The sequence below is a fragment of the Phacochoerus africanus genome, chromosome 4, assembly GCF_016906955.1.
Source record: "Phacochoerus africanus isolate WHEZ1 chromosome 4, ROS_Pafr_v1, whole genome shotgun sequence".
Taxonomy (NCBI): domain Eukaryota; kingdom Metazoa; phylum Chordata; class Mammalia; order Artiodactyla; family Suidae; genus Phacochoerus; species Phacochoerus africanus.
Genome location: NC_062547.1, coordinates 47,859,458 through 47,881,511, shown reverse-complemented (window position 1 = coordinate 47,881,511; position 22,054 = coordinate 47,859,458). Strand labels below are relative to the sequence as shown.

Sequence of the window (22,054 nt, the reverse complement as noted above, 5' to 3'; positions counted from 1 at the left end):
TATGTCCCCAGCGTTCTCTCCACTGAAATTAAGATGTCGTTCTGGAGTTCCCGTCGTGGCGCAGTGGTTAACGAATCCGACTAGGAACCATGAGGTTGCGGGTTTGGTCCCTGCCCTTGCTCAGTGGGTTAACTATCCGGCGTTGCCGTGAGCTGTGGTGTAGGTTGCAGACGCGGCTCGGATCCCGCGTTGCTGTGGCTCTGGCGTAGGCCGGTGGCTGTGGCTCCGCTTCGACCCCTAGCCTGGGAACCTCCATATGCCGCGGGAGCGGCCCAAGAAATAGCAACAACAACAACAACAACAAAAAGACAAAAAAGACAAAAAAAAAAGATGTCGTTCTAAGAATTACATTTGTTGCAAATTGTTTTTTCTCTCACCAGGAACTACACATAAGTCCTTTCTTTTGACGCAGTCAAAGATCTGAGAGGTGCTCAGTGAGAGACTGTTTCAACCTCACAGGTGTCCTCAAGGCTCTGCTTGTATTCTATTTTTTTCCCCCCATAAATTTGCTGCCTGCAAGTGGAACAAGAAATCAGAGAAATGGTGCCTCCCAGAGCTGGGTAGGGCTGAGAGCTTGCTGCAGGTGGAGGTTGGTCTAAGGGTTGGGCAGATGGACATGCAGACAGCCAATAATAATGGCTGGATAGGAGTTCCCATCGTAGCACAGTGGAAACGAATACAACTAGGAACCATGAGGTTGCGGGTTCGGTCCCTGCCATTGCTCAGTGGGTTGAGGATCTGGCGTTGCCATGAGCTGTGGTGTGGGTTGCAGACGCGGCTTGGATCCTGCATTGCTGTGGCTGTGGCGTAGGCTGGCGGCTACAGCTCCAATTAGACCCCTAGCCTGGGAACCTCCATATGCCGTGGTTGCGGCCCTAGAAAAGACAAAATAAATAAATAAATTAATAATAATAATAATAATGGCTGGATAATGAAGGAACACCTTTTGCCCTCTGTTCTTGTATGGGTGGGTGACTAAGGGACAGACAGAGGACCAGACCTGAGGCCTGCCCTCATGTACCTCCTCATCTCTTAGGGCCTTGCACCAGTGTCTGCTCCCAACCTCACCTGTGTTATTTTTGTCCTCCTTTTAACCCACTGATGAGACTGGATGTGCCTTAGCAGCAGTGCCTTATACATTTCTGGGGGCTTCAGTTTGCCTATAATTAAAAAGTTGATGTGACAAGGTTTGAGAAAATTTACGAAAAGATCAGAGGCACTCCACCTCACCCTATAACCTCACCTCCCTAACATGACAGTAGCTTCCACTTTATTTTAAAAATCCTCTTCTGGCGCAGCACAACCTATTTCTGCCTGGCAGTGTGTGGGTCTCAGTCCATCCTGAAATCTACTAGGCAGCTGGAACACAGGCTGGGTCCACGTGGAGCTCACAGTTCCTCTTTTTCATTTCACCTGATATCTATTAGGGGGTTTAAAGCCTTGGTAAAGATAGCACTTTGCCATTGAGCAGGAGAAGGGCTTAGCCCTCTCCCAGAAGGTGCTGGGCCCTTGCCACACTTCCTGTATGTGAGTTCTGTGGACAGCTGGCGTCAAATGGGGCACTGGGCCTCCTGCCCTTCATCATTGTGACCGGAGAACCACAGCATGGATAACAGGTCATGGATGTAAACCAGCACTTCCTCAGGGTTCATTTACAGGGTTTTATGTCCAAATGAGTTTGGGAAGCTTTGGGTTAAGGAAAGTTAAACAAGGTTTCTCTACTGCAATGCTTTTAACATGCGAATATCCACCATGAACCTCAAAGAAGAGAGGTTTTATAAGAAATAATAGTGTCTACTCTTTGTTGAATGTGGTAAGTAAGCTCTTAATATGCACTACTGCATTTATTTATTTATTGAGTCTTTTTAGGGCCACACCGGCAGCATATGGAAGTTCCCCAGCTAGGCGTCAAATAGAAGCTGCAGCTGCCAGCTTACACCACAGCCACAGCCACACCAGATCTGAGCCGGGTCTGCGACCTACACCACAGCTCACGGCAACACCAGATCCTTAACCCACTGAGCTAGGCCAGGGATCAAACCTGTGTCGGATTCATTTCCACTGAGCCACAGTGGGAACTCTGGGAGTACCTCATTTAAACCCCATAGCACCCTTAGCAGGTTAGGGTGTCCCTGTGTTTAGAGACTGGAAAGACTTAACCAATACCATTGTCAGTCTGCAGTGGGCACAAAGTTGGAGCAGCCTTCTTTTACTTGGGACTTCTCTCACTCCCTGTGGGACTAGTACTCAGAAGGACTCTAGTTGGAAAAATGCCAGTGTAAACTTGAAAAGTGAATAGGGACAGCAGGGTGAATAGTGACATAGGTTTCTCTCATGAACCCATGGGGCTCTGGGCTCCCTGGTATCCCTGCACCCCAGATCTTTGTCTGCATCACATTAGGCTGGTGTTATTGTCCCTTCATCAAGAGAGACAGTCATGGAGTGTCTGGAGTACAGAGTCCAGGCCAGCTGTTCTCCAGTTTGGCTCCATATTAGAATTCATCTAAGAAGCATTAAAAATTACTGATGCCCAGTCTCATTCTCAGGGATGCCCATTTAGTGTGGATAGGACCTAGACATTGGTGATTTTCCAAATGTGATTCTGCTGCAGCCTGGGTGAGAACCAACTGGTTTGGCACACTTCTTTGTGGTCCAGTTATCATATCTTATACCAAAGTCAAGAGAAGAAAGGGTTTCCTTTGTAAGTTAAATGACTTAAGAGGGTTTTGATTTGTTTCTTTCTTTTGTTTTCTTTTCTTTTCTTTCTTTCCTCTGCTATTCTTTGTTTACTGGTCCTGTATAGCCATGTACCATGAATCCTTCCCATGAACTATACGCTCGACCCTAACTTTGCACTGACAGTCATGTGTTGACCAGCAATTATGCAGAAGTTTTAGATTGATTACTAGGGGGACTCATGAGGAAGACACTCAGATTTCTTATTCCTACTGGAAGAGGTAGGTGGGTAGGGAGCTAGAGCGACAAGTGCATTCTGGGGGATGTGTTAGCTGTCCACACCCATATTTCTTACTGGGCTTACACTGCGACTGATGGGCTCAAAGGGCATCACTGTCATGTTCAGTTAAGTCAGATGAAACTGGGTAACGGAATTGTTTGTTGCTTTCATAGATGGGTAACATAACTTAAGCTGTTGTTCCCTGCTGTGTCTACAGAAAGCCTTTTTATGCATTTGGGAAAATATATGCTCTTGTCAATAATAGACAATGATTGTTTTCACCCTAAGCTGTAATGGCTCTTCTGAATATCTTCATCTTTTTGAAGGCACAGACCTGAGGCTCTCCAAGGCAGAATTCTGGGATTTCGAGGCTACCACTCTTTATCCAGCTCAAGATGCACATGTCCCAGGTCGATCAAAGGGTTTGTAATGGGAATGTTTCTGTTGGTTTCTTACAGTACAACAAACACCTCTTCGTGCACATTGGGCATGCCAACCATTCTTACAGTGACCCATTGCTCGAGTCAGTGGACATTCGTCAGATTTATGACAAATTTCCTGAAAAGAAAGGTGGCTTAAAGGAACTGTTTGGAAAGGGCCCTCAAAATGCCTTCTTCCTCGTAAAATTCTGGGTGAGTAAGACCTTGCTGTGATTTCAGTGATTTTTGTCTGAATGGTCGCGTGCTGTGCACTGGCTGTGGATTCACGCTGACTGATCTGCAGCATCGCCAAGCCATCACAGACTCAACAGCCCCGGGCCATCTTCGTGCTGGCTTGTGGCACATCCACGTGGTGACCCAGGTGGCATTCGCTGTCCCTGCCAAAGAGAGACATGTAGCCCCTTGGGCTTCAGAGTTCACATGTGAGGATGACAAGGAACTTTGCACATGGCTGGAGTCACAATGGCAGTCGTAAGGCAATAGACCACTCTTTCTATTTGTTCTCACTCCATGAAGCAAAGCGACCTATGCATTTCATGGAGCACAGGACCTGAGGCAAAGAAGGGGCTTGGCGGAAGAAGAAGATATGCTTCAAGATTTTGTAAGTGTCAGAGAAGATGCAAAATGGCTTTGCCCAGTAAGGGCCTCATTTGTGCTCTAAAACACCAAGAGCACATCTCCCCAGCTGCTGGGGCTTATGCGTGTCCCCACCGGCCTCTGAGAAGAGCTTTGCTGTCCCTTCTTCACGAGGCAGGCTCAGGCCAAGGGACTCTCAGGTCAGGGATGTTACAGCAGGCATAAGATAAGGTGCATGTGTGGAGGGCTCAGAACAGAGGACCTGCTGGTACTGAAGGTTTATAACTCCTCAGTCAAGAGGAGCATAAAAAGAAAGTGGCTGCATGTGTGTGCACTTCCTCACATGGCACTAAAGCCCCTAAACAAGCTAGTTCCAGGTGTTTTCCTGCCGGTCCACCCTTTGCCTGGCCCTTGTGTGTGTCTGGATGTACTTCTTCCCCTTTTCCTCTTCTCCCGCCAGGTCAGCAGCCCCTCCTTCCTTTAAGACCATGGCCCCTTTATTATAGCACCAGCCTCACTTAAACAGACCATTGATTCTTCATAGTCCCATCGCATTTCGCAGTTACTCACTTCCCACCCCGTGTCATAATTACTTGCATGTGTATCCCACTCCTCTCTGGGTTCGGCTATCTCCAGGCGCCTTATTCAGAGCGGTGGCTACTGCTGATTGCCCGCTGTGGGCTGAGAGCTGCGCATATGCTTTACATGCATTTTATCCAGCCCTCCTAGTGTTAAGTGGAATTTGCCTCACATCCAAATGAGAAAACAGAGACTCAGATTACAAAGGACTGGCCGCACTAGGGTGGGGACCTGGGGCTTGAAATCAGATCAGTTTGACTAAAGTGCCTCTAATCTGTTTCCTGGCTGCTTCATGCCTGTGGATCCTGGCCACACGGCTGTCAGTCATTCCATATCTTCGAAACTAAGCAAGTGCCTTACACAAAAAAAGCTCAGCAAATGGGGGAACAAACAGATGAATTAAGGAAAAATTCATGTCTTAAATTCCTTGGGAGGAAATTTACAGATTACATTTAATGTGTTTAGTTTTTTTTTTTTTTCCCTTTTTCATCCTTGCATGGTACCTGGGTTTTATTTTTCATGCTTCCGTATTGAATTTGGATTGTGGAAGTAGCCTTCTACTTAATATTCTCAGGAACATGTGGACAACCTGAGAACCCACTAACAGTCACCTCCTTTTTCTAAATTGGTGCTGCCACCTAGTGATTGGGGGTGGCTGGGGTCAGCTGCTATATGGTAACAAAGCAGTTTCCAAAGTGTGGCCTACAGGCCCCTAGGAGGTTCCTCGGTATCCTTTCAGTGGGCCAACCATGTCAAAACTACTTTCCTTATGACAGTGAGACATTATTTTCCTTTTGGGCTCTGGGGATAGGTACACTGGTGGTTCAAACGCAATAGGGTAAAACTGCTAAAGCCTTGGATCAATTGGGCTGGTTTGTATGCACACTTAAAAAAAAGAATCAGGAGTTCCTGATTCGCAGTGGTTAATGAGTCCGACTAGGAATCATGAGTTTGTGGGTTTGATTCCTGGCCTCGCTCAGTGGGTTAAGAATCAGCTCAGTGCCATGAGCTGTGGTGTAGGTCGAGGACACTGCTCGGATCCCCCGTTGCTGTGGCTGTGGCGTAGGCCGGTGGCTACAGCTCCGATTAGACCCCTAGCCTGGGAACCTCCGTATGCCATGGGTGCAGCCCTAGAAAAGCCAAAAAAAAAAAGAAAAAAAGAATCAGTCACACCAAGAATGTCCTTTATGAGGTTTATTCCATCTTGAATCTGGAGTACATAATGAAATTTAAAATGAATGCAGTGAGACTGCTGACTACATCAAGTACACAACCAGCAGTGTTTGCTGCCAAAAATAAAATTTGAGCTTTCAAGTAAAAATAAGAATTTTGGAAAACTTGGATCCTCTTTGGTAAACTCGACAGCTTCCCAGTACTTAAAAGACTTTCCTAATGAGATTCACAGTCATATTAACAAAGGTGATTTTATTGATACTGTGCGATATAAACCAGTGGATTTTATTTATTTTTTATTTTATCTTATTTTTTGTCCTTTAAAGGCCACACCCACAGCATATGGAGGTCCCCAGGCTTGGGTCCAGTTGGAGCTGTAACCACTGGCCTATTCCACGGCCACAGCAAGGCGGAATAGGCCAGCAGAGCCACGTCTGCAACCTACACCACAGCTCACAGCAGTGCTGGATCCTTAACCCACTGAGCAAGGCCAGGGATAGAACCCACGTCCTCATGGATGCTGGTCGGGTTCATTAACCGCTGAGCCATGATGGGAATTCCAAAACAGTGGATTTTAATGTAACAGAGTATGAAAAGTTCATTGATATCATTTCAGACTCCACACTGCAGCTAGTGTTTAAAAACTACTACTGCTTGTCAAAGATTGAGTGTCAAAGAAAAATGACCACAGTTATCTGAAGAGTCAGTTTAAATATTCTTTCCTTTTTTAGTCACATGTTTATATGAAACTGAATTTTCTTCATGTACTTCAACAAAAACATACATTATGGCAAACTGAATGTAGAAATAGAAATGAGAATCTAGGTATTTTCTATTAGGCCGCACATTAAATAGATGTGCAAAATGTGAGAGTGCTACTCTCTTCACTAAATTTTTTTGTTTTTGAAAATATAGATATATCTAATTTTGAAAAGATGTCTCTCTGTTAACATATCTTTAATTAGGTCATAAGTATTTAATTAATAGTTTTCTCAGTTTTTATTTCTAATGCAGAAAAATACATAAAGCTATAATCTACAGAAACAAAAGCTCTTTGAGGTCTCCAGTAAATTTTAGAGTGGAAAAGGGGTCCCAAGATCAAAAAGTTTGAGATCTGCTTTGTGAAGGATATTAAAAGAGGATGTTCTACCCAAATTAATTAAAATCAATCAAGAATTGTAGGACATGATAAATCATTTTCGGTGCTCTCAAACAGTGTTGGTTTTTAATGATAATGAGATTTCTTATAATTAGCAGGTTGTTTGAATATAAAGCGGAATGGAAAATATCAGAAAGTCATTTTCATTTTTGCTTCCAGAATTTTCCATTTTACACACGGGATGATTTTAATCAGTGCTTTCAGTGATAGGGCCCTTCGGTCATGAATCGCATGAATCGCAATAACGAGGTCTAGTTTGTGCAGATGTTTAGAGCGTGGTGGCGAGTATGAGATGTGCACATTTAGAAACAATACTCCAAGATTAGATATTAGTTTATCAAATTAAGATTTGCAGAATTAAAATTGAGCTCTTCTGTGACTATGGTAGAAGATATCACTCCTTCAGTATAAGTGTTAGCAGTACTTAACCTTTATAAAGAAACTCAGTCCAAACTATGGTAGAATGAGTGACACCCTTAGAATTAGGTTTACAGTGTGCCACAACTTGAAATCTCATTGGCTTCCGCTAACGGCTTAGAAAGCATGAATTACACTTAACCTATCTATCCTTGAATATCAGTGAGTGTTTCTTAAGTTGGCTTAACCTTCCCTTTGAAATACCTTTTGTATGAGCAGTTTGCTTCATGGATTTTCATTTTTGTGTAAATTCAGTACATTTCAGCAGAGATCCTATCCTCACGTCTCCTGTCTCCTGCTCCCTTTTCCCTCTTTCTCGAAGCGCCTGAAATCTCCAGGTTGTCACCATCAGGCTGATTCTTCATTTGTTCATGTGATTGCTCCTGGAATTCTGTTTGCAGGAACATGGGCCTTGTCCGACCTGGGCTCGCTTCGGCTAGACCAGCTCAGGAGTTTGCTGTGAGAGAAATACCAAGTCCACCTAAAGTACCGGCGCTTATGCCCAAGCCGTGTGCCCCCAGGTGGACACTGTGAGGTGAATGGAATGCTGGTGAGCCACGTAGCACCCAGTCCACTGGCCTCAGGGTGGAAGACTCCGACTGGCCCCCAGAACTTGGGCCTGAAACACACACAAAAGGCAGGCCACGCTTGCCATTGTGGCTGCCACTCCACCCTTTGGCCTTACCATCTCATGCCTTAATGGTGGGGGCACCCAAGACCCCTGTGAATGCCTGTGCTTCTGGTGAGATCTTTTTTTTTTTTTTTAAAAGAGCCTTATGGAGGTGTCATTTACGTATCCTACAATGTCCTCATTTTCACTGTACAATTCAATGATATTTAGAAAACGCAGGTTTGTGGCCATCACTGCTCGTAAATTTTAGAATTTTTTTTTTCATTCCAGAAAGATGCTCTGTGCCCATGTGTAATCTGGCTCTATCCCCACTCCCAGCCCCAGGCAACCACCGCGCACTTTCTGCCTGCACAGATGTGCCTCTTCTTCCTTATCTAGGGCCCTTCTCTGTAGCTGGATGTCATTATATTCCTAATTGCAATTTTAATGACTACTTAATATCCTCTTTACTGGGTATATCGTAATTTAACTAGTCTTATTAAGAATTGATAATAGGCTTTTAATGTGTGTGTGTGTGTGTGTGTGTGTGTGTGTGTGTGTAGAGATACGTGAGTTCATGTCTGTGTGTAAATCACCAAGTTGTTTTCTAAAGGAATCAAGTAGTTTACCAGGCATTCGTCAGGCTTGCATAGTTTAAATGGAATCATTCAACGTGTGGGTGTTGGGAGCTGTCTTCTTTATGTGTTTGAGGGGCGCCTGAGTTGTAGCCTGAATCAGTAGTTCGTTCCTTTGCGTGGCTGACTACAGTGCCACTGTACAGATGTACTGCATTATACTTCTCTGTGCACTAGCTGATAGACTCGTGGATTGTTTCCACTGTAGACTTTTATAAATAATTTTACTACAAGGTCTCTGTGGACAAGTCTTTGTGTGGACCTATGGTTTCATTTTTCTTGGGTAGCTATTCAGGAGTGGAGTGGCTGGGCCATATGGTCACTCCGTGTCTGGCATTTTAAGAAATTGCTAAAACCGTTTTCTAAGGTGGTTATACACGTTACAGCCCCACAGGTGAGATATTAGGGGCTCTTCTCCTTTGACCATTATGTCTACAAGTATTCGGAAAGGGAGGGATGGCAGTGAATATTATAGATGAGGGGCTGCTGAGAAAAGGGACATGTATGGCTAGTTCAGGTGCATCAAGGTGCTTTGCAACTGGGTCTTCACTGGTATGTGAAACACAGATGTGTGGAAAAATGAGAAAAGACAGGAACCAGGGTTCCTTTGTAACAATGGTAAGGAGCAGTCAGTGGTTTTAACAATTTTTGAGCTGAGAGAGTAATGGGATCCTTTGTCGTGGCACAGCAATTTTCTCTGCATTTTGCCTTTTTCGTTGTTATTTAACTTTTCCCTCTCATGACAGTCTCCTGTTTCTTCCCTTTCTCTAACAATTTAGTTCTACTGCATGCATCATTACAAACAGAGGAAAGTGAATTTGCTGTAATAGGAGGGAAGGGGCTTCACTCTTTTGCAGCAGCATATGACTGTGGCCATTCATGAGATGCTCCGTTGAGCCAGGCAGAACCACAAACTTGGTATTATTTAATCCCTGTGAGGTACATGCAATTCTTCCTACTTTCCACATAGAGAAACTGAGTCAGGGAGAGGCAAAGTGACTTCTGCACACAGCTAATCTATGCCAGATCTGCTGGACTCCAGAATCCCTGTGCTTTCTATAGCATCTGTGCACAGAAGCCAGTATGGCAGTTGAAGTGAAACAGCATAGCTTCACTGGGAAGGCCTGTCATCTTGGGATCCTCGGGTGTCCGTTTACTTGGGCACCAAGGTGAGTTGACTACTGTTACCAAGAGGTTCAGGTTGGATCCTAAGTCTTACCCAGGTAGCTGCCTGGGGGGTGAACAGCCCCATAGTTTTGACATGTTTAGAAAGCTATATCATAATCTTCTGTACAGTCTTGGCAATACGTTAATTCTTAATTCACTCTTAAATACAACATGAATATAGCCTAATGTGATACTTGTTAATGTAGTTTCAACAAGGAATGCATTAAATCTGGCACCCTGCTTTTCTTCCTTATCCAGAGCCCTTCTCTGTGGCTGGATGTCATTATGTTCCTAATTGCAATTTTAATGACTACTTAATATCCTCTTTACCGGGTATATCATAATTTAACTAGTATTATTAGGAATTGATAATAGGCTTTTAATGTGTGTGTGTGTGTGTGTGTGTGTAGAGATACGTGAGTTTGTGTGTAAATCACCAAGTTGTTTTCTAAAAGAGTCCAAGTAGTGATTTACCAAGCATTCATCAGCATTTCATAGTGTAACACAAACATAGTTTAAAACAAAACAACCTTCTCTTGTCACTTTGATTTTTGGATTCCTTTACATCTGCAGTTATTTTTTTTTCTTTCCACTCAATGTTTAAACCTTTCTCATTCCCTATAGAAGCAACTATTAATAAGATTAAATACACTGTACTCCCTCAATTCTAAGACATATGCTTGTTCCCATTTCAACAGTTCTAGAAGTGGCTCAGGGGGTTACAAACCCAACTGGTATCTGTGAGGACACGGGTTCAATCCCTGGCCTTGCTTAGTGGGTTAAGGATCTGGTGTTGCCCTGAACTGTGGTGTAGGTCTCAGACACAGTTGAGATATGGCTTTGCTTTGGCTGTGGCATAGGCAGGCAGCTGCAGCTCTGATTGGACTACTAGCCTGGGAACCTCCTTATGCTACAAGTGCAGCCCTAAAAAGAAAATGAAGGGGGAAAAAAAAAAAAAAGAATAAGCGCCTTGCCTATCCTGATAACAGAGGGGCAAGTCATGATATGGTTATTATTACCTGCCCTTGTGACCCTATGCAATGCAGAAGGCATCTCACCACCTCCTTGTCACCTTAGTTATTTGTACTATATTGTAACCTTCAACTGTACTTATTAACTTAAATTGAATCCCTAATTAAAATGTCTCAGAAAAATTATAGCTCGATGCAGCACTGAAATTGTTAATTATGATTGAGGAGGCGTGTAGAACCAGATTTGCGATAAGTGAGGCCGACATTTTGCACTGGCAGAAAATCATACTTCTTATTTTCCTTATAAAACAACCATCAGATGCTGTGTAGGCTCTAGGAAGGGAAGATGTCCACCCACAAGTGGACAGCCGTGCTTCATTTCAGTATTGAGATCCGTGCAGATGGTTGCCAGTCATATGGCAGACAGTGCAGCTAATTTAAAGTAAAATGTCAACCGTCTTGGAAATTGATGGCATGGAATCACCAAAGCTAGAAGAGGTGGGCATGATTCAATCATGTACCCAAGTATAGCTTGCAACTCACTTGCAGAAGGAGTTTGTTTCCAGCCACCTGTAGTTTATTTGAGGGAGTAAATAAAATGATGGGTTTAAGTCAGTGAAACGAGTATTTTTGGAGGGGCATCAAAATTCTACTCTGTCCTAATAGTGCTCAGGAATGTCAAGCTTGGGACACTGGTTCAAAGAAAGCCACGTGTTACTAACATGTTACTTACAAACGTGACACCAAAACTGTTCAGAAGAATCATTAGGGTGATGGAGGCTTACTCTCAAAGTTTGGAATAATAAAGTTATGAAAAAGAAACCGAATGGAGCTGTATAATGTTGTCAAGAAACAAATCCATCTTTTTGGCATGTGGAAGTTTCCCAAGCCAGAGCAGTGACAATGCCAAATCCTGCACTGCTAGGCCACCAGGGAATGCCAAGAAACAAATTCCTAATGTATAATTATAATATTTCTTTTTTTCTCTCAAATCATTACTAAATTAGTGGCATCTTCGACATGAGGACAGGAGTCTGCTGGTGGCTCAGTGGGTTGAGGATCCAGCATTGTTCCTGCTGTGGCTCAGGTCACTGCTCTGGTACAGGTTCAGTCCCTGGCCCGGGAACCTCCACATGCCACAGACACAGCCAAAAAAGAAATCAAGATATATCCCATGTTACCCTATGGCTATTTATTTATGCTTTGCTTTTTAAAATGCATAGAATTATGATCATGCAGTGTAAACAATTAACAGTATATTCATAGTCATTCAACTTACTTTCGTAACCTATTTTTCTAGGGGAAGACAAAGTAAGGCTAGTTTTACCAACAAGAGCAGATGTGAGAAGATATACAACAGAAATGGGAAGCGAGTTATCTGGAAAGAAGGCAGCTTTTAGAAGATGCTTTTATCTTGGTAGGAACGAAATCACATTTGTTGGACAAAATGACAGGCACTATAAATAAAACAACTGGGCTTTATTTAAGGAGAAGAAACTGGATGCACATGTAAACTGGCTGAATGGACCCCCTCCGGAGGTTTAGCCTGTTTCTAATTGGATTCTGCGTGATTTAGGCTGGAATTGTAGACTTGCGTCTGTCATTGGGAACCACATGTCCCTGTTGCTATGCACGGAAGAGGACGTTAGCAAAATGGAATAATTTGCTCCCCACGTGTTTTAAACTGCTATCAATAAGGAAAGAGCCTTTCAGTTCAGCAAAATTTCCATCTCTTTCTGCCTCTAGCTCATCTCACAATGGGATGAAGTTCTGAAATTCCATGAACAATAGGAAGTGATGGAATGATGTCATGGAAGGAAGATTAGCAAGAAATACCAGCATATTCAGAGATAATAAATTTTCTTTGGTAGATTGTGACTAAATGACTTTCTTCACTGGGAGTCAGTTTTTTGGAAAAGTCATCTCTGGATAGCAGGTTCTGATATTTCATGTAGAAGGATTGGGGGCAGGGTGGTCCATGACCTTGTATATCCATCTATTTTGGTTTGGTTTCATGAGAAAAATATCTGGAACTTGTCAGTGCACTTCCTGCATGGACAGCTGTCTGTTATTGCTTCCTTCCTGTTTTCCCAATCCCCTGCCCTAAGCCTTCCCTAGGGAGCAAGCATCCTATCTATAGCATGTGTTTATCCAGCACTGTAAAGCATATAGCATTTATGGCATTTACAGGAGTGTAAAGCATATAGTGTGAAAAGTGTATAGCAGATTTTCAACAGGTTTTTGTTTTGGGTTTTTTTTTTTGCTTTTTTTAGGACCGCACCCAAGGCATATGGAGGTTCCCAGGCTAGGGGTTGAATCAGAGCTGTAGCTGCTGGCTTATGCCACAGTCACAGCAACGCCAGATCCAAGCCGCATCTTCAACCTACATGGTAGTTTGTGGCAACACCGGATCCTTAATTTATTGAGCGAGGCCGGGGATCAAATTGTTAGATGAAGAGTTATTTTATTTCTTTCAGTACACCTAGAGAAATTGCTGTACGTGGTATCCTATAACTGCCACTAGGCCAGCTCTGGTATTGTAGGCAGATACTGTAGACAACTGGCAGCTTGTTGAATAATGTTTCTCAAGGAGTTTACTGAACAACGGTTGGAGGACACCTCAGGAAAGTCACACAAAAGCTTTTCCAGGCTCTCTTCTGAAGTTATTAGGTTCTTACAGAAATAATTTAATCATTTGCATTAGCAGTGAATATACACATTACTAGTCATTCAGCAAATATTGACTGAACTCTCCTTTGCTCCTAGAGAGCTAGGAAACAGACATGATTAAGAGGCAGACCTTAGGGTCTGGTGAGGGATGGCAGACACACAAGCAGGTGAATGACAGTGCTGTGGGATTGGGGCTATAAGAGAAAAGTGGAAGCTCAGGCGTAGAAGACGGAGCCCTTTCTGCCTGAGAACATTCAGAAGGCCTCACAAAGACGTGGCATTTGAGCTGAATATTGAAAGAATTTCATCAGTGCAAGAGGAGTGGGGAGGAGTTTTCAGGGGAGGTGGATGCTTGTACAGAGACCAGGAATCCTACTGGGAGTTGGCAGAGGGTCCTCGTAGCTGCTGAGCCTTACAGAACCTGGAGAATGGTGAGAGGTGAGGGTGAAAATGTTGATCTCCATGGCTGTCACTTTTATTTAGAGAGGAGCCTTTCCGAATCCCCTGAAAACATAAAGCAGAACAGGACAGCTTGGAATATGGGAGCGGAAGCTCAATCTGCTTTTCCCTTCAATCCCTTAACCTCAATGTCACCACAAATTCCTTTTTTTTTTTTTTTTCTTTTTAACCTTGAACTCTTCAAGGATATCTAGGCACAATCTAAATTGGGAGTTCCCTTAACCTCGTGGGAGAATCCATCTGACAGCTGTTCCTCTAATGCTTTCTGTCCTGGGTCATCTGGCTCAGTGGTTGCTAACAAAGCCAAGGTCAGGGGTCCATTCTTTCCTGCATGGGGCTGTTTAACTCTGCTCCCTGCCCTGGTTACAGGCTGAGATGCTAAGCCACTGTGTCCCTAAGAGCTGCTGCTAACAGCGGTCCAGGTCCAGGGGGAAGCGACACAGGTGGTGCAGCTGAACCTCCTGGCTTTTATCCTGTTCCTGGAGGCACAGTTAGCTTCACACTGTAACCATCACCAAGAAAAGCCTGGGAAGGAAAGAAGCAGCACAATTGGAGGTGGCTGCTTATTTCCAGACCCAATTTTGTGAGGAATAAGTGGATTACTTGGATGTAGTCATAAACCACCCTCACCCCAGGATCTTGGTCAGTTGTCTACAGTTGGATCTAGATAGACCCCTGCTGGTGTGTGGAGTTCCCTCTCCGTGTCGGTGGAGAGCCAAGATATATCCTCCCCATTCGCTCCCATTTTAATTGACTGTTTACATTACACAAGCAAGAGAGGCTTATTAAATAGCATTTCCAAAGACTATAAAAAAGTGAGATCCCTGGCCCCCAGCAGCCCTGTATCTTTCGTGACTTTTTATACACATCTACCAGCATTGTACACACATCATTTGTTTTTTCAAAAAAAGTATTATGCTCCATGTGTTATTCGGCAGCTTCATTTTTTTCCCCCACTCAAAAATATTTTGAGCATAAGATGGCTCCTTGCAGCAATGAAAATTTGAGGTTAAGTCCCAGTTTTTTGTTACTCTTTTTGGTAAAGGTGAATTGTTAGAAGAGTTGCCAGATTTAGCAAATAAAACTACAAGCCACCCAGTTAAATTTGAATTTCAGGTAAACAACATAGACTTTTGTAGTGTCCGTCTGTCCCATGCCATCTTTGGGACATACGGATACTGCCAAAAGTATGTTGTTTATCTAAAAATCAATTTTAACCAGGCGGCCTGTATTTTATTTGGCAGCTCTACACTTGTTAGTTCATTGATTGATTTGTTGTTGTTCTGTGAGTGACTTTTCATACACAAAAACTCCAGACCAGAAAACAGCGCTGTTTTCTGGTCTGGAAAGGGTGGTCACTGGCTGTGTTTGCACACCTGATGAATGTGCTGGGTTGGGGGCCAGCTCAGCTGGGCGCCCAGGGCTCATTAACTGCCTCCCTTGGTGAGAACTGATGGTTCCGTGCAGCTGGTGTGGACTAGGGGCCGAGACCTTGGCTCTTTCATCCCAGCTACTGTGTGAAATTACCAGTGACAGTTACCTGAAGTTGTATGGGTGATATTAATTGAATTTTTTTTTTTTAATGAGTGCCGTTATTTGTAGGAATTTGCAATGCAAACAGCCTCCCTTTCAAAAGGTACATATTGTAATTAGAGCAAGCTTTTAAGATTCCTTGAAGTACTAAATGTTGATGAAATTCAAATGGGGTGCCGATCTGCACTATAAAGGGGCTCTTGATGGTTTTGTACAATCTTCTATTTTGTAGATGTAAATATATGCCATAATTAGTGGGAAGTAACTTGAAGAGTGGGGCTGGGTTTATTCCCATTATTATTTGAAACAGCTGTGCCCGGAGCACTACTGTGTCCTATTGTTGTGTTGGGCAGGGGCACGAGGGCCCAAAATGAACACACTCAAAGTCTCCCATCCCTTTGGGCAGCTTTCTTGCATGGTTATCCCAGCTTCCAGCACTCCAAGCCACTGATGCCATTGAGGGTGGCTTCAGGGGTCGTGGCCAGGGGACAGATGCATGCAAATGAGGCAGGTGGGAGAGTTGAGGAGCAGCCAGAAACCTCAAGAACCCCCTCCCTGGGCCACCTAATGGGGCATGTCCCCCTGAGGGCTCTTGGCCCAGGGCAGAGTGATTGTCCTTTGGCTCCTGGGGGAGCAGCTGCAGGGCCCGTGTGGTGCCCTCCCTGGCTGAGCCTCACCATGTGGCAGGCCTGGACGGCCGCCCACAACAGGGCCCAGCTCCCAGTGCCGCCTGCCAAGGAGCCAGATGCTGCCATTGGAAAAAATTGCTTCACAATTTGAAATCTTGGTCCTTTGATCATTGCTCAGAGAGGATGAAGACGAGAGGTTCAAAGTGGTAGTTTGAAAATGCCAGCGTCTCCTTGCATCCATCAGTGCCTATTATACTGTCTCTTGTCAGGGACAATCCTCTTGATGTTTTCATTTTTGCAACCAAGTAATTCCTGCCCAGCCCTTCCAAGCCCTCTGGGTGGAGGGAGTGTCTGCAGCCTGCTGCTCCTTTCCTGACCCAGTGCCCCAGCCCTCCCCTGTCTTTGGGGTGATCCGCTTCCTCTTGCTTTTTGCAGGCCTTTTCCCTCTGAAGCCGGTGACAGAGTCACTGTCATTAGCCAAATGCTGCCTCTGCATGAGCCACGAACTCCATTCTGCACTGGGTAACCCCATCAGGCACGTCCCTGTCCTTGGGCTGCCTGGAGCCAGGTTTCCAGAGGCCTGAGATTTGGCAGAATCCATGTCCCAGCCCAGCCCTCTCCTCAGAGGACTCAGGATCCTACATAACTGAGCTAGGCCTCGTTTTTTCTCACCTATGAAATGGGATAAATCATTCTTTGAAGAAAATTGTTTTTAATTTTTTAAAAAAAATTTCATAAGTTCCCTTCGTGGCTCAGTGGTTAACGAACCCACATGGGATCCATGAGGATGAAGGTTCAATTTCTGGACTCCCTCAGTGTGTTAAGGATCTGGCATTGCCGTGAGCCATGGTGGAGGTCGCAGATGCAGCTCAGATGCAGCATGCCTGTGGCTGTGGCTGTGGCTGTGGCTGGCAGCTGTAGCTCCAATTCGACCCCTAGCCTGGAAACTTCCATAATCTGAAATTAAACAGTGGAACACATTGTAAAAAAAAAAAAAATGGCCTTACTGAATGAGAGGCAGTAGAGGGAAAACCAGGCTGAAGTCTTGACTAGTTACTTGCATGTTTCAGCTGCAGGGGTAAAGTAACACATGGGAGCGAAGGATTATTTAGGGACATTTGATGTTTCACTTTTTTGTTTCCTGGTTGTCTGGTGCAGTCAGCTTTCTCTGCCTGACATTGTAACCTGCTTCTACTTCAACCTTATACTGCTTTCCAAGTCTTGCCCACAAATAGATCCCCAAGTCTTTCATTCATTCCACACACATTTATTAGTGATGGCCTTTTTTAATTTCCAAACACAATTTTATAGCATCTCTGATCATATGTTTGTGGGAAAGATGGTAGTTTTGTATCTGTCTCAGCACTTAGGCCTAAAACCTAAGGCTTGTTAAAAACTCACAAATAGGAAAATGCACTGATCAGATCTTTCTGTTTTTGAAAAACGCCATTGCTGCTTCAGTGCTATACACCTGGTAAGTGTGGATTGGGACTCAGCCTGACTGTGGCTAAAAAGGTTTTATCTTGTTTGTTGATTATGAACCACCATCTACTTTGTTTATTAATTTATTTTTGCTTTTTAGGGCCGCACTCGAGGCATATGGAGGTTCCCAGGCTAGAGGTCTAATCGGAGCTGCAGCTGCCGGCCTACACCACAGCCACAGCAACGCCAGATCCTTAATCCACTGAGCAAGGCCAGGGCTCAAACCCGAAAGCTCATGGTTCCTCGTCGGATTCATTTCCACTGCGCCACAGCGGGAACTCCAACCACCATCTACTTTAGATCGTGTTTCTGTATATGTGATTTGAGGCTCTGTCTTTGCCTCTGTCCTGGTCTGTGTTGAAGTCCATGAGTTGATAGGAGTGGCTGTCGTTTATGTGGCACACGTGTCATTATTCAGATGCGTCTCGTAGGTGTTCTCTCCTTATTGCCATGGTGGCCCTTGGAAACGGGTCTTCTCTGAGGTTAGAGACGAGGAGAGTGAGACTCAGAGGAGCGGCCACTGTCCACAAACCACAGTGCCTGTCAGGTGTCTGAGATGAGATGATGACAGATGAAGAGTCAGAACTCTCAAGTCTCTGGACTAGATGGGAGGGAGGTCTGAAATCAGGTTGGAGCTTAATAAAAATAAATGTGGAAATTGGGTCCTAGGAAGCAGGTAGGACCCAAAGAACGTTGTGAGGGAGAAGCAGGAGTGGAAAGATGAGACAGAGAGGGAAGTCAAAGAATTGCAGCTGTGTGATTCCAGGAGGCAGAGCCCCAGGTCCAGGTGGGAGCTCTGGGAAGCCCACTGCGACTTAACGGGTATGGGAGGCAGTCCAAGTCCTTACGACGGTGTCGGAGGTGTGTTACATCGCGTGGAAAGGGGAAGTTGAGTTTGCCAATAGCAGATAAGGAAATATCTTGGGTTATGTGCGTGGGCCCAGGGTGATACAGGGTTCTTAAAAGTGGCCGAGGAAGGCAAAGAACTCCAGAGATGACAGCTGGCAGTGTGAGGACTCAGCCTGGCTGGCTTTGAAAATGGAGAAAAAGACTAAGAGGTGTGGAATGGGGAAGCTGGAGGAGGCAAAGAATCAGCTCCTCAGAGCCTGCAGAAGGAATGCAGCTCTGCCAGTACCTTGATCTTAGCCTGGTGACACCGTCTGGATCATAAATCAGTGGTAGTTTGTTAAAGCAGCATGAGAAAACTAGCCTAACAGGAAGAGAACTAACAATTCGGTCTTCCTGGGGCATGGTAAATATTTTAAAGTACTGATTTTCCTGTATCTGAAGGTGTTTAGCCAGAAGGCAGCACAGATCAGGAGATGGCAGGAAGGATTTCTGCATGGGGTGTTAGGAGGGAGAGCTGGCCCCCGAATCCAGTTCATTTTGCCAGTATTTTTATTTGTTTGTTTGTTTGTTTCATTTTAGAGCATGGCCTATGACCTGCTAGGGAAGGGAGATTTTCCCTCTACAGCCCTCTTGAGTTCTTGTGGCTGGACTAATAATGAAGTTGACACAGGACAGATTAACAGGAGAAAAACACGTTTTTCATTCATGGCAAGTGGCAGTCACAGAGAAGTGGGGCCTAAACAGTGGTCAAAGTAGGCAGCTTTTATACTTTTAGACAAAGAAACAAATTTGGGAGGAGTTGACAAGACAAAGAAACTTAGGCTTTGGGTGCTTCATTAGTGAAGAATCTAAACAGAGTTTGGGCTTGGGGTAGTAAATTTAGAAAGTAACAAGGCTTGTTTAATATGCTTCCAGGCCCCAAATCCCCTATCTCTGGCGATAAGGGTGTCCTTCTACCTCCAGATGCAAAGAGTATATATTTCACATGAGAGACTCATTTCCTGCTTTCTGGCAGACAGAGGGAAGGGTCCAAGTGTCCCTTTTCCATTCACTGTTTCTAAGTAACTTTAATTCAAAATATCCAGTATTGCCCTTGAGACACTTTTTGGGACACCCTGCCCTGGGCCTCAACAGCTGGCTTGTCCCCAAAGGATAGGATATAGTTTGAATTTGCAATTTGTTGGGAAGCTAAGACTGCTGGGTTTTAGTTGTTTCTTGGATGTTTATGTTTATTTGCATTTAGAAAATATTCTGTGTACAGATGCAAGCTGATTGGGCAAAAATAGTTTATATGTCTGATACTAGCCCTTTTTTTTTTTTCTCTCATTTTCTTGCCTTCAGAACTACATGAAATAGGCTTGCCTTGAGTTATCAGTTGAGAAAAATGAGTCGAGAGGGTGGGTAATGAACTCAGCACAAATCCTAGACTCGTTTCAGAGGTTGCCTTCTCTGTTGTTGATTTCATGCTAGCATTCTTCTTTGATATTACCTTTGCTCCACAGGAGTTTGGTGACCACATTTCTTTGTGGGATAATCATAATATTATCAGCTGACGGATAATTACTTTTCACATCAATACCTCCTCCTAGAAAATTCCCAAGAAACAGCTGTGATATGGTTGGATGGCCACATAATTATTTTCCATGTTCAAAAGTAATTGCAAAGCACTTGTAATAGTAAATTACTTATGTACTGTTGAGAAATAAAATCTTTTAAAATCTAATCTATTAAAATACATACTAATAATTAAATATAAAATTTTCTCAAAGCTTTTTCTTTTTTTTTCCTTTTAGAGCCACACCCATGGCATATGGAGGTTCCCAGGCTAGGGGTTGAATCAGAGCCGAAGCCAATGGCCTACACCACAGCCACAGCCACACCAGATCCGAGCCATGTCTGTGACCTACGCCACAGCAACAGTGGATCCTTAACCCACTGAGTGAATCCAGGGATTGAACCCGCATCCTCATGGATACTAGTCGGGTTTGTTAACCTCTGAGCCATAACGGGAGCACCTCAAAAAAAATTTTTTTTAAAAGCAAGGTCATTCAAAAATCATCTGTTCCTCGTATCTAAATGAATGCTGAAAATGCACACAGATCTCATAACCAGCAATTCTGCTTCTGGGAACACCCAGCAGGAGTGCATATGTGTGTTCATCAAAAGGATATTCCAGGAGTTCTTATTGTGGCTCAGTGGAAATGAATCCAGCTAGTATCCATGAGGATGCCAGTTCCATCCCTGGCCTTGCTCAGTGGGTCGGGGATCCTGCGTTGCCGTGAGCTGTGGTGTAGGTCTCAGACGCAGCTCAGATCCTGAGTTGCTATGGCTGTGATATTGGCCGCAGCTGTAGCTCCGATTAGACCCCTAGCCAGGGAACTCCCAGGCCCTAAAAAGAAAAAAACAAAAAAACTAATCCCTGGCCTGGAAACTTCCATATAATGCAGGTGCAGCCCTAAAAAGCAAAAAAAAAATTATGGTGAATGCCATTGCAAACATGAGTAACTTTTTGAAAATGTGTTTTCTTTTGTATGTTTCTGTGCTTGATTTATATTTTATATTTTTAAGGGTACTAGTTTCTTTACACTAAGTCTTTTGCTTGTCAAAAATAATGCCACTGCATTATGCCAAGTGAAATAAGTCAGAGAAAGAAGAATACTGTATGATATTACTTATCTGTGGCATCAAAAAATACAAGTGACCATAACAGAAAAGAAGCAGACTCACAGATGCAGATATCAAACTAGTGGTCACCAGTTTGTGTGTATGGGGGTGGGGGGGGGCAAAATATAGGGGTGGGAGGTACAGACCACGGGATGTAGGATAGGCCCTGGGATGCTTTGCACAACACGGGGAATGTAGCCAATATTTTATAGTAACTGTAAATGGAAAGTAACCTTTAAAATTTGTATAGTAATAATAATAATAGTAGTAATGCTGAAATGAATAAAGTGAAAAATGGAGCATTAAAGAAATGAAAGAGAAGACCACAGTGTACCTAGGAAGTTGCGGTGTAGCTCTTAAGAAACCTCTCTCCTGGTTAAGTCACTGATATGAATTGAGACTGATAGTTTTTAAAAATGACCCAACTTCATATACTCCCGTGTTGACTCCCCCGCCCATTGCTCATTTCCCCGTGTTCCTTCCCAAACTCCACTCCTTACACCACACGCCAAACAGGTTTTGTTTGTTCGCCAGTCTTTCACAATGCCTTGATTAGATCAAAATAATGAGTTTGTTAAAATTGCCGTATTAGTTAACTGTATAGCCCATTAATTCTCATTTTCAAAGATGGGAATTTTTAAAAGTTGAATGAAGAGGAAAGAAAAAGTAATTTGTCATGTACCCTTTCTGCTCCACCTAACTCATTGCATTATTGTTGGGAGGCATCCTATATATTCATCAGTTGAGCATGTGTTACATTCTGGCGCACCTGTGTAATAGAATCGTATGCCGCCACTAAAACGTGTAGCTCTTCAGTTTTTTAATGGGCCATTCTTTTAAAAACTGGGATTCTGCATCAGTACTATATGAGCCCTAAGAAATAGAACTTTTTTTTTTTTTTTTTAATCTTTTTAGGGCCGAACCCACGGCATATGGAGGTTCCCAGGATAGGGGTTGAATTGGAGCCATAGCTGCCAGCCTACACCACAGCTACAGCCACGTAGGATCCGAGCCACATCTTTGACCTATACCACAGCTCATGGCAATGCCAGATCCTTAACCCACTGAGTGAGGTCAGGCATCGA

At 43.9% G+C, this 22,054-nt stretch overlaps 1 protein-coding gene across 8 annotated transcripts in view; it reads left to right on the top strand.

Annotated features, from left to right (window-relative positions):
* The window catches only part of TEAD1 (TEA domain transcription factor 1), a 274,411-nt gene that overhangs the window by 232,066 nt on the left and 20,291 nt on the right, over positions 1-22,054 (top strand). For 7 of the 8 annotated variants that reach the window (XM_047776264.1, XM_047776265.1, XM_047776266.1 and 4 more), the window contains one exon: positions 3,415-3,588. In XM_047776264.1, the coding sequence (XP_047632220.1) occupies positions 3,415-3,588 (174 nt within the window). Of the gene's footprint in view, positions 1-3,414; positions 3,589-11,983; positions 12,753-22,054 lie in introns of those variants that run through there. The other variant, XM_047776268.1, reaches the window with a different exon arrangement.